The 13,653-nt window shown below is 43.2% G+C and overlaps 1 protein-coding gene across 2 annotated transcripts in view; it reads right to left on the reverse strand.

Moving 5' to 3' along the window:
* Positions 1 to 13,653, reverse strand: part of sh2d3ca (SH2 domain containing 3Ca) — a 278,210-nt gene that overhangs the window by 248,624 nt on the left and 15,933 nt on the right. For both annotated transcript variants that reach the window (XM_039762774.1, XM_039762773.1), the window contains exon 2: positions 2,444 to 3,149. In XM_039762774.1, coding sequence (XP_039618708.1) covers positions 2,444 to 3,149 — 706 coding nt within the window. The remainder of the gene's footprint in view (positions 1 to 2,443; positions 3,150 to 13,653) is intronic.

The following is a 13,653-nucleotide window of genomic DNA, read 5'->3' on the forward strand; positions in this document are numbered from 1 at the left end:
TTTTGGGAACAGATATAATTCCACCCTGTACCACAGGGGTGCCCACACTTTTTCGGCTTGCGAGCTACTTTTAAAATGACCAGGTCGAAATGATCTACCTACATTAAAAATGCTATATATATAATGTATTTATATATATACTGAGTATACTTTATACATGAAATATATGCTGCAGTACCTTGCATAACTGAATAATCTTTATAGCACAATAACAATTCAATACATTTATGGTCACTACATTATTTGGATTTAATGATCATCATGTGGGAAAAGGCTGACTCGTATAAATAAGTGGAGATGAATAATGCAGTCAAGGAGCTTTTGAATTCAGCCAAGTGAAAAATGACTGCTGTCTGATTAACTGCGATTTTAGTTCCCTATCCTCTCTCTTTCTCAGATCGCTTTTCGGAAGGAAGTCAGTTTCATAGTTTTTATGAACAGTTTGAAAGTGCCTTTCCACGTTTTCCTTCTTTGGAATAGCAATAATAGATTGACAGATCAGACAAACGCACTTCGATTGTGACATTGTGAGAAAAAAAATCCTCTTCCAATTCCACATCCAGCCCATACCCTCCCCAAACAATTTTTTTTAAAATCTCTTCTTGAGTTGATATAAATTGGGAGGCTAACTAGATCACAGCCGGAGTTTTGCAGTAGCTCGTGCATTTGATCGTGCGTGCAGGATGACCAGTGTGTTAGAACAGAAGAGATCTCAGACTGGCCGCCTGCATGTCAATCAAGTGGCAATGCCATGGGAAGGATATATGATAGACTAACGTTTAAAAAAAAATTTTTTTGAATGCAACACAATCTACCTGCACTGCCTTGGCGATCTACCGGTCGATCGCGATCGACGCATTGGGCACCTCTGGTGTAGCACATCCTGTAAAACACAGTAGCTTCAGTCAGATATGACTGCAATGCTGTTATCTGAAATCTTGTACCTTTACAAAGTTTTGGATGTCTTACGTTAACTTATTACATAAGGCTGCGCATGCGATGATTCAAAAGTTTTAGGCATTGTACAGAAATGAACAGGTGAAAAGAAATAATATGATGAACTATGTAATTGTCGACCTCCTCTATGTTCAGTCCCTGGGGAACACTTTTACTGAGCTGCTGCAGCATTCAGCTGACCAAGGCATGCCATCGCTCCCAGGGCCTGAAGTGGACTGTAGCAGCATATTGTGCTCTGACCTCCAAGGAGACACCCCAGTTCTCCTCAATATTGCATGTATTTCACCACCAAGGAACCTGCCCCCATGTGTACATCTAATATATAAAGCAGAGTTGATGTGTGTATGTATGTTTGTTTGTCCGCCATACAAATCTGCACCGGGCGTCCGATTGGCAACAAACTGGGGATGAGGCTCCTTTGTGACCAGGAGAAGGTCATGGGGTATGTTTGGTTCGGAAAAATGTTTGTGGTGAAGGGCAGGGCACCTGTTCACATTTGGCACGTCCTGGGTCCTCAATAAAAGGGACCGCACTGCTTTATACAGGTGATTGGAGCTGCAAGGAAGGAAGTCAACACTCAACTGGGGGAGAGCAGTGCGGTGGTGAGAGAGACAGGAAGGAGAGATGACTTGGGGTTTATACTGTTTGTGTATGCAAAGTATTTGTGTATTAAACACCCTTTACTTAAACCTAAGACTGTCTTGTGTGTTTGTGTTTGGGGCTCTCTGGTGCCCCCTTGCATTCACAGTAGATAGATAGATAGATAGATAGATAGATAGATAGATAGATAGATAGATAGATAGATAGATAGATAGATAGATAGATAGATAGATAGATAGATAGATAGATAGATTCATTCATCCATTTTCTATCCTTAGGTGTAAGGCAGGGACCAACCTTGAAGAGAACTGCAGACACTCAGACACGCCAGGCCAATTTGCAGATGCCTATTAATCTACCATCTCACATACTGCTGAAAGCTCCTGTCAGTTTTAGAATAAGATATTTTAATTGATATCCACATGTTTAGTAAATCTGCATAGTCCATCTAAGGCTCATGCAGAACTAAATTCTGCTCTGGCAGCAACAAAGAAGGAAGTAATTGTGGCTGGGATGCCAGTTCATCACTTGGCACACTGATCAATGCTCACACCCCAGCCCAATTTAAAGTTACTAATCAATGTAACCAGTTGAAGTAGAAGTCATAAACACTCTTATTTGCTGTTGGCAGAAGGAGTTCCCTTTAGCCTAACTGGATAACTTGTAGTATGCTGATGACACGGGTTAATCAGACAGCCATTTTGTGTAAGGATGTACAACAAAGTGGGCACTGAGCAATTTCTGGCTGGTGACACTTGACCAGCAGTGTGAAACACAAAAAATAAAAAAGTACAGATGATGTGCACACCCGGCCGTGACGCAGGATGACACAAACCCCTCATCCATAAGTACATTTTGCAGGGTGTCAAAGGCAGAATTCACAAACCTTTCATTTGGATTCATTTCCTGTTCTTGTCCTTCGGATAGCTCGGCCTCATTCAACGTCATGTCAGATGTCGTCCCTTGTAGAACTTCAAGAGGACTCGACATTTTGTCCAGTGATGTCTGTTCCGCTCCTTTGACTGGATCTCCTTTTGTAGGCTCCTGTGGAGGTGGGTGCTCATGGGTGGTACGTGTGGGCTTATTTCTCTCTGGCAGTGCTGGCCCCTTCAGTTCGTTTGGATATACCAATTCTGACTTTTTATTCTTTAATTCTGGCAAGCTGTTGCTTTGTTGTGCTTTTCCGGCATTGTGAGAGCTTTCTTGTTTCTCACAATCTCTAGCTGTAGCCTCCTGGCTTTGGCCGATGCTGCCAGACAAAGCGCTCAGCAGAACAGATTCGGGCACTGAATCGGAGCACAACTGCTGACTTTGTTTTCGGTTCAGATCTGCTTTCGCTTTTGCTTTTTTGGAGCCTTTACTGGACTTGTCATGCCGGGGCATGGTCCCCATGTGGCTGTACATGTCACTAGACCGGGCGTAGGTGGGACTCTTTGGAGAAGTCCCCATATCGTCCACAGATTTCTCAAAAGTGGTATCTTCAGGGAGGCTCCCATGGTGCTTTAGCAACTGATGGTCTTGTGTCTTAGAGTCTGAGCTGGAAGATGAACGCCGAAATGAGATATTGCTCAGACTGCCAAACCACTTTATACCTGGAAAACAAAAGCGGGAAAATAAACCTATAAATAAAGACCGAAGTGGAGGGATAAGCATGAAAAATGAGATGAAAATCAATTATTGCAGAAATCTTTGGTATAACATGATAATGAAATGTACATTAGCGATCCTTTTATAATGAAGTGCTACTTTTGCTGTGCACAATTCCAGGCCCTTATGATAGTTCAAGATGACAGCCCAGAACACAAAACAGTTTCACAAAAACTGACAATAATGTATGATGATGAACTTTATGAATCCCCAAGGGGGGGGCTGTGGTTTTGCATGAGTTTTGGGGGTCAGAGTGCAGGGTCAGCCATTCTAGAGCACCCCTGGAGCAATTTATGGGTTAAGGGCCCTTCCTTGCTCAAGGGCCCAATGAAGCTGTAACCCTCTCGGCATTGACAGGTATTGAACCAGCAACTTTCCGGACCCTACCAGTGATCCTTAGCCACTGGGCCACCACTCCGCCAAGTGCCAAGTGTGTTCTTAAATCCCTCATCATCCATATTATTTTCAGAGGAGATGGTAACAGGCTGAGTTGGCTTGATCAGAATTCCACAACCCCAGCAAGAAACTACCAGTCCTTGTGCAGAATTCCCAGATGTTCCAAGTCCAGATTAGAGAAAGAATCTCCCCCTCATTTTCAGGATCTACCACCTGGTCTTCTCCCAGTGGGTCACATCTGATACATACTGTACCTCATGGGAAATGTCTATGAGACTCCTTCCTACGTGCCCAGCCACCTCATCCAGGTCCTCTTGTTCCAGGGACCTGGCTCTTTGTATCCTTGAAAATCACAAATGGAAGGAGAGACCAGGCACACCCTACAACCTCCATACATAGACCCAACTTAATGTCAAGTGTGTTCTTCTTCAAATACAAAGACCGAGTAGCAAGCAGCCAAATGAAGACAGAAAACTCCCAAAGCACACCCTTGGATTATATGGCCATAAACCTTCTGCCCATAAAGCAGACAGATGAAGCACAGTCAGACTCTCACAACTCCTGACAAATGTGCACAAACCAAATGAGTTAGTCTCATATTGCATGGCAGAGGTGGAATCCACGTTGCTCCACCTGGACCTGAGGATCGGCTATCAGCTGCAGCCTCCATTCCAGTGTCAGGCAGGCTTATCCAGGTCTTAAATTCTTCATTGGCCACATATGACCTCTACCATTGTATAATCTAGTAGTTCATTATTGATATCATCACATTAGATTAAAACAACAAGATGTTAGTTGCTGTACAGAAACTTTACGAAGTATTATTCATCCCTACTTGGGTTGAAAGAAGTAGACTTTGTTGGTGTGTCCAACTCTGTTCCAGGATTTGTCACAATGGCACAGCAACCCATCTTTAAATCACATGCGTTACTAACATTATGGGCTCATTGTTCCAAACACTTGGGTTTGATTCCTTAGACAGCTCACAGTTTGAGTGAGATTCCATGTTCTCCCAGGGTCCCTGTGGGTTTCCTAACAATATTCTGGTTTCCAACTCTTTTCTGAACTTGTATTTTGCACAGGGACTCTCACTCTTGTGTAAAACGGGCTAGGACCCCAATCTATTACTGGACACACTCATTACAGTATGCAATGGCACGTACCCTCCTAGGGCCAGTTTAGAGATGAATGGGAACTAACACGAATACAAATCTCTGGGCAACAGGAAAACATGCAAAATCTACACATATTGTAAATTAATCGAGCCCACCCTGGGCCCCTGTTTGTAAAAGGCCCATTGCATATGCAAAAGAAAAAGAGCGCCTAATAACAGAAAACGTCCAAGTTGCCACCGACAGTGCTGGCATTTACAGCAATCAGCTATCCAGTACCCACCGGGACCTCTTTACGATCCTCACAATTATAAAACTGTCCAATCAGAACTAAAGAAAACATTTTTGAAAGAAACACATGAGCCCTGTAAAGGCGGGGCCCGTTTAAAGCAGGTGTCTCATTGGTCACTTTTATCAGATTGCACACGTGATGTGCTACCATAGCACAAAAAAGAAAAAGTCCACATGGACGGCGATTTCAAATGAGAGGCCAGTGGTGCAGTGAAAAGGAAAATTAAAAAAGTGATGGAAACCAAAGATACTATTTTGCTGAACACTACAGCAACCCGCTATATCCTAACTACAGGGTCACGGGGGTCTGCTGGAGCCAATCTCAGCCAACACAGGGAGCAAGGCAGGAAACACACCCCGGGCAGGGTGCCAGCCCACCACAATCTACATTCATTGTAATACCCAAATGAACCAAAGAGGAAGATGAAGTTGACCTGACATAAAGTTTTGGACATTTTTATACATGGTTTATTATTGACATATATGTGATGTTTATTATTTGTGACTATATGTCTGTGTCTGATGTGGTTGTCCTCGGAGGATGTAGTGAGGTGACGTGAGGATGGGCCTCATGAGCTTCGATACCTTGGAGCCTGTGGGGGTCTTGTCCTGGCAACAATGGTAATAGTAATGCTGTGATGCCAGCACTGTTCAGCACAATTCAGTTGATTCTTGTATGAAGTTCTTCCCATAAAATAAGACTCAGAGCATTTACATAGATCTACAAATGTATAGCATAATAGTAAAGGAGAATAGAGCTTAACCTGAAAACAAGGGCCACTTGAAGGAATGTTAGCTCATCTCAGAGCTCGCTCGCTAATGGAGGATAAATTACAATCAGTGGTCAACCTAACACACGCCTTTGGGAGTTGATGGCAAAGTCAGAGTACCAGAGAAAACCCAAAGAGAAATGAGGAGAGCACTCAAACTCCACATACTATAAATCAGAGGTGGTCAAAGTCATTCCTGGAGGGCCGCAGTGGCTGCAGGTTTTTGTTCCAACCCAGTTGCTTAATTAGAAAACCATCTTTGCCAATAATTACATTTCATGGCTTGTTAGTGCTTTAACTCTGCTATGTCAAGTCATTCTCATATCCTAGATTTTTTTTCCATTCTACGGATATCATCCAAATTTTTTGAAGTGTAAAACGGATGGCAATTCTCTATCCTTCACTTTTTTCTCTTCTCTTTCCTTCCAAGTATTTAATTAAACCAAACAGTGCACGATAAATACACACGGGTGTAAAGGGTAACAAGCAAAATGGATAACTGCTGGTTTCTTTAGTTATTTGCATCTTATTGTTAATACGGAGCAAATAAAAACCGATAATGTAGCTGTTTAAGACTTAAATAAGCAATGAGGGTTCAAAATCTTAATGAGGGAGACAACTAAAATGAAGCAGAAGTGTTACTTGAGCAGTAAGTGCTTCTTATTAAGCCATTGGGTTGAAACAAAAACCTTCAGCCACTGCAGCCCTCCAGGAATGACTTTGCTATTAATAATAATCATGGAATTTGAACCCAGGACAGTTACACTCGCTATGTTTGTCAAATATAAAACAGTATTAAAAATGCTAAACCCTACAATTCTGACAAACATAGGAACTTAAATTCATTTAAATTTCTGCTTCCAAATGTTTCAAAAATATGCAAATTAGCAAACACGTTTTAGTAAAGAGAAGTAAGACGCATCATTATTTAAGAAAGAAGAGTAGCAGCAGATCTTCCCAGTTGATGGGTACACAGAAGAGGAAAACCCAACTTAACACCTTCAACAATGTTTCTGTGAGTCTTTAAATCCTTGACTGATCAGCCTCCCACCTGGGACAAATATCAATTTAGATTGTGGCCTGAAGGGGGCGCTCCAGTTTCTCAACACCTGACACAGACAGACACAGGTTTTTATTCACAGGAAACTCTTCCCTAAGCGTTTCCCACTGCAGCAACACAAATACAATCACGTATAAGGCAGCCCACAGTGATTCTTGGTCTTATGTCTCTCTCTGTCTCCACTCCTCTTCACAAGTGTTGTATTCTTCCTCCCTCTTGAATTCTGACTCCTGGAGCAGCAGCAACTGGCTTGCTTTATGTTATACCCAGAAATACTTCTGGGGTCCCATAAGCATGGTCTGAAAACACTTCCAGGTGAGGTGGGAGCCAGACGACGAAGGGCTCAGGTACCCGCAGCACCCCCGGAACCCAACTTGGCTGAGTCACCAAACTCCAACTCCCAGCATACCCTGTGGGAATACCCTGGGTGGGTTGCCATGTAGTGATCTGGGGCAGGTAATGCTCTGAGCAGACTTTCTCCCCCTGTCCTTCCATTACAGATGGCGTCCCAGCCGGATTTACATCCAAGTTGAAAAATCAAAGCAATGCTACACATGCTGATGAAAAGACGATACATACTGTACTACTGTATGAACTTTCAAATGATTTCTCTGGAAACAAAAAGCAGAAATTACAACCTACAATTGAAATCCCAAAAGACTTTATTGATGTTAGTTTTTGGGAAATTCTTTCCTCTAGTGGATAAACTTTGGACATTCTGTTCAATGAGCTGCCATCTTTTAAAGTGGTGACGTGATGGCATCACGGTTGAACCTTCTAACCAGCAATGGGTGTCATTTCCATAAATTATATGGTGATGCTGTGGTATAGCAGGTCCACAGCCCTCTCAGCAAGGGCCAGTTTTTAAATAAATAATCACCCGCTCACGGCTTAGTGAGGGGGTGTGATGGCTGTAGCGGATCTCAGGGCGATCTGCGGTGTGGGCGATTCTCACGTTGTGCACAGGTGAGGGACTGCCCACATCGGTGATTGTTCCTGAGGCTGTTAATGTGCTGCAGCTGCTATGGCCCCCCTCAATATATAGAAGCGCAAGTCGGTTAGAAGGGAGATCAAAACGGGGAAAAAAAGAACAAGGAAGAGAGAGAAAGTCGGAGGTGGCAGGAGAAAGCAGGACGCAGGAGAAAGCCGGTGCGACAGCGAGTGAGCGAGCGCGTGAATGCTCGCAGGCAGTTGTGTGGAAGCCAGGGTGTTTGGCCGACACCCGGGTGGGAGTTGTGGTAGTGTTCACTGCTGCTGAGTGAACGAGTAGTGGAAGTGACCAGTGAAGGGCGACTGGCCGCGGAAGGCCGGAATGGCAGCGGGAGTCGGGAGATTCGGTGGTGGATTCCCCAGCGTGTGCGTCCTGGCCGTTGGGTGAGAACCAAGTCTTGGGACTGGGATGAGTGCCGGACCGAAGCCAGGATCGGGAGGACTCCAGACCTGTGTGCGTGTGTGAGAAAAAGGACAACTGCTGAGAGAGTGTCTCGCCTGCTGCAGAGCCCAACAGGGAGAAGCAGGTGAGACGCTAGTGTAGATGAGCACCGGGCTTGACATTGATTTTAAAAGACTGCTTCCAGCAACGGTTTTAACCTCTGGTTTTTAAAGGATTGTTTGTTTTTGTATTTTTAAACCTCCACATTTCTTTTAATGGATTATTTATTTAATGAAGATTTTTGAAAGCACTGCACTTTGTGGACACTTTGTTGTTTTTAATAAAAGCACTTTTGCACATTTATACACCATCCCCTTGCTCAACTGTTATTGCCTCTCTGTCTAGCTCATCTCGGTTATAACTATCGACTGTGTTGGGTTCAAGGACTCCCGAACAGCGGATGGGAACATGGAGCAGAACCCACATCATCACAGATGCCTACAAAAAAGTGACACCCAAAGAAAAAAAAAACAACAAAAGAATGACATTATAAAAGTGCAACAACATTTTAAAGGATACGGATTAGAAGATCAAGCCAGTCTTAACGGAGTGCTTTGGTTAGGTCCAGGGCATAGGCATAGCCAGGTGAGGTTGAGGATTTGGGGGACTGAACATTGCCTGAAATTAATTCTGGGTTACACCCTGCGGGTAAATAAATAATCCATCCATCCATCTTCCTTCTTACGGGGCAAGAGTAGAAAGCTACCCCACCAAGCATCAGGCACAAGGCAGGAACAATCCCTGGACAGGGTGGCAGCACATCACAGGCTGAACACACTCACTCTCACACAGACACGGGACAATTTTGCAATGCTATTTCACCGAACCTGTAAGTTTTTAGACTGTGGAAGGAAACGGGAACACCTGGAGTAGTCTTGTGGAGCCAGACATGATTCTCAAATGAGAATACACGTCCAGAGACAACTTCAAATATTTGTAGTACAGAGCGGTGAAATCTGTCGCTAAAGAGGCTCAGCCCACAGGGTTTCTTTCAGTTCCCCCCAGTCCCTTCAGGATTGCCGTGTCACATTTCTACTCATGTATTACAAAAATATGTGCGATAACTATTGAAACACAGAGAGAGACAGAGAGAGAGATAATAAAACTGAACAGAAGCCATGGCACTGACAGAAACTAGAAACAAACTCAAGAGCTCGACACCTGAAGCTTAGTGATCAATTTATACAAGTATGTCTTGCTGTCATTTGATTTTTGCATTACTATATATGGCATAGCAGCAGCAAATAGTGCTGAGGGAAGTACTGTGGTCTATCTGTTTATACACTCACCTAAAGGATTATTAGGAACACCAAACTAATATGGTGTTTGACCCCCTTTCGTCTTCAGAACTGCCTTAATTCTACATGACATTGATTCAACAAGGTGCTCAAACCATTCTTTAGAAATGTTGGCCCATATTGATAGGATAGCATCTTGCAGTTGATGGAGATTTGTGGGATGCACGTCCAGGGCACGAAGCTCCCGTTCCACCACATCCCAAAGATGCTCTATTGGGTTGAGATCTGGTGACTGTGGGGGCCATTTTAGTACAGTGAACTCATTGTCATGTTCAAGAAACCAATTTGAAATGATTCGAGCTTTGTGACATGGTGCATTATCCTGCTGGAAGTAGCCATCAGAGGATGGGTACATGCTGGTCATGAAGGGATGGACATGGTCAGAAACAATGCTCAGGTAGCCTGTGGCATTTAAATGATGCCCAATTGGCACTAAGGGGCCTAAAGTGTGCCAAGAAAACATCCCCCACACCATTACACCACCACCACCAGCCTGCACAGTGGTAACAAGGCATGATGGATCCATGTTCTCATTCTGTTTACACCAAATTCTGACTACCATTTGAATGTCTCAACAGAAATCGAGACTCATCAGACCAGGCAACATTTTTCCAGTCTTCAACTGTCCAATTTTGGTGAGCTCGTGCAAATTGTAGCCTCTTTTTCCTATTTGTAGTGGAGATGAGTGGTACCCGGTGGGGTCTTCTGCTGTTGTAGCCCATCCGCCTCAAGGTTGTGCGTGTTATAGCTTCACAAATGCTTTGCTGCATACCTCGGTTGTAACGAGTGGTTATTTCAGTCAAAGTTGCTCTTCTATCAGCTTGAATCAGTCGGCCCATTCTCCTCTGACCTCTAGCATCAACAAGGCATTTTCACCCACAGGACTGCCGCATACTGGATGTTTTTCCTTTTCACACCATTCTTTGTAAACCCTAGAAATGGTTGTGCGTGAAAATCCCAGTAACTGAGAAGATTGTGAAATACTCAGACCGGCCCGTCTGGCACCAACAACCATGCCACGCTCAAAATTGCTTAAATCACCTTTCTTCCCCATTCTGACATTCAGTTTGGAGTTCAGGAGATTGTCTTGACCAGGACCACACCCCTAAATGTATTGAAGCAACTGCCATGTGATTGGTTGATTAGATAATTGCATTAATGAGAAATTGAACAGGTGTTCCTAATAATCCTTTAGGTGAGTGTGTATATTGTGGCGAGTGGCTGGGGCCCAGATGCCTTTGGAGCTCTGGACCTCAGCTCTTCCGCCACACCAGGAAGTGCTGGGGGGAAGAGGATCAGGGACACCCAGAGTGCTTCCGGATGCAGAGCCGGTACTTCCGCCACACTGGGGAGTGCTGGTGGAAGATTGTCGGGTGGCACCTGGAGCACATCCGGGTGTGTATAAGAGGGGCTGGAGTCGGGAGAGGAGAAGGACAGAGCTCGGGAAGAGAGGCAAGGAGGCGGCCTGAAGAGAAAGAGGCAGTATGGTATTGGCCTGGAGTTTGTGGGTTGTGTGGCACTTATTATTGTAAATATTAGTGTAAATAAACATGTGGTGGTGCTTTTCAACATGTCTACATGTCTGTGTCCGGGGCTACTAATACTAATAAAAGGCAAAGCCCTCACTGACTCATCACTAATTCTCCAACTTCACGTGTGGGTGGAAGGGTGAAATTTGGCAGGCTCATTCCTTACAGCTTACTTACAAAAGTTGGGCAGGTTTCATTTCGAAATTCTACGCATAATGGTCATAACTGGAACCAATTTTTTCATCCATATACTATAATAGACTTCTACTCGATGCCCGTGGGAGGCGGAGTTACGCCTCCCATGTAATTTAGTGCATGCCCATATAAGGCCGTCCGTCAGCGGCAATCCAATAGAAACACTGCCGCTAAATATTCACGGGTGAAGGACTGTGCTTATGCAGACGAAGATGAGATGGTCAGGGTGGTGTTTGGCACAAACTCAGCGAAACTGTGAGAGAAACTTTTAAGTGCCAGGTCTTAGCTAACATTAAATACAGCCGTGGACATCACACAAGATGGCACCAGCACAGCTGTGAACCTTCGATGCATGTACACCGAGCGGCTCACGTGAAGTGATGCAGTGCACAGACAAAAAGCAACAGTTCCAAAGAGTGCTGAACAAAAACCGAATTACACAATTGAGAAGGCAGCAAAAAAATATCAAGAGTGTGACACATACAAGCATATTTATAAGTGCAGCTACTGCAGAAACAAAGCACACGGTGGAAAAAGTCAATGTCCCGCTAAAGTAAGACAGTGTAAAAAAAAAAACCTGTGCATGCAGTGTGTCACGTCTCACATAAAGAGGAAGAAGAGCTGTTTATTGATGCAGTAAGAAACGAATCGATGAATGAAACCTGTTATCTTTACAACGATTGACAAACATGGAATGTAACTTGAACACAACACATCCTACAAATACGAACCTGATTGAAAGAAATAATGATAATCAAATCCTTGATGACAGCAACACTCAGTAACACTCACAAAACAAATACTGTATATTGACAATCATGTTACGTTATTTTTAAAATGTTCCCTTTTCTTTTTCATAACTTCTTAAACACACTACTTCTCTGCTGCGAAACGCGGATATATATATGTATATACATACCCCGATCTACATACTTTCAAATAGACAAACCACACGCCGTGGCGTAATTGTAGAGGCTTTGCCTGTAGCGCTGATATCTGAGGTTCGATTCTGAGGGGATGCACTGAGTATGTACGCGCTCTTCACGATTCATCTTACCCTCGCATCCCCTTAGTTTGAGACGTATGAAAAAATATGCGGTTAACTCAGAATCATGTTATGTTAATTTTAAAATGTTTCCTTTTCTTAGCACAAGCACAGCTGAGAAGCTTCGATGCATGTACTCCATAACGCGTTAAAAAATAACGCATTTAATCACACTTTCAATTCCAAGCAAAGGGGAACTTTTGTCAATGCATGATTTCCTGGTACATCGACAGAACCACCACTCCCTATACGCAGAGTACGCAGCCTGTGTAGGGCACCAACTCCCAGGGGGGCAGCATCCCAGCTGCTCAAAAAAATCGTTTTTATATATTATAATAATAAATTAATATTAATAATATACATATACAAATAAACAAAAATATAAACGTATATATTGCATTTTACGGTGAACGCAGAGTAGGCTAAGCGCAAGCGATGACGCGCGCGCCCTCACCTCTGTTACGGCTGCCTATTTGGCCAAAAATGATGATAATTGAACAATATGCCTGCTCCTGGAAAGAGACATCAACAGTCCGGCGCCGAGAAACAAAAGGAAAAAAAAGCCCAAGATGAAGCCCATGCATGTACCCAAATCTCTGGATTGCTCTGCACATAGCAGTGATGCTCCCTGTAACTGTTGCCTCTGCTGAGCAAAGTTTTTTTAAAATGAAGCTCATCAAAACGTCATCTATGGCACAAGAGCGCATGAGTGGTCTGGCAATTGTCAGCATCAACTCTGAATTAGCAAAGGCTTTATCATATGAAGAGCTCATTTATGACATTGCCTCAAGAAAAAGCAGAAGTGTGACTTTGTAAATTTTGAACTGTGGAAAGCTCCAGCAGATGACAGTGTTGATTTTATTTCAGTTTATTATTGTTTATTTTATTTATTATAAATGTTTTATTTAAAGTGTAATTTTAGTTTGTATTTTTTGCTGTAGAGCTACAATTGTAATTTATAAATGATACAATTTATTTATGTATTTACTTTTATTTGAATAAAGTTCTATTTTGGCTCCTATAGTAGGTGTTTTTTTTATTATTTTATTTTTACTTCTGTAATATTTGGGGAAGGGGGCACAAAAGTAAATTTCTGCTTAGGGCACCCATTTGGCCAGCAGCGGCCCAGTACATCGATTACATTGATACACACATCACAGCTACAAAAATGTTAGAGTTGGAATAAAGCGCGTTCCTACGACTGATCGGAGGGAAATTTCATTTCAAAAGACCACCCGACGGAAGCCTTGATAAAAGCATGGTTTTGTACAAACTGAAAAGCAAGCAAAATTAGATGTATTACAGAAAGCGGACTTTGTGG

Source organism: Polypterus senegalus, chromosome 9, assembly GCF_016835505.1.
Source record: "Polypterus senegalus isolate Bchr_013 chromosome 9, ASM1683550v1, whole genome shotgun sequence".
Lineage (NCBI taxonomy): Eukaryota > Metazoa > Chordata > Cladistia > Polypteriformes > Polypteridae > Polypterus > Polypterus senegalus.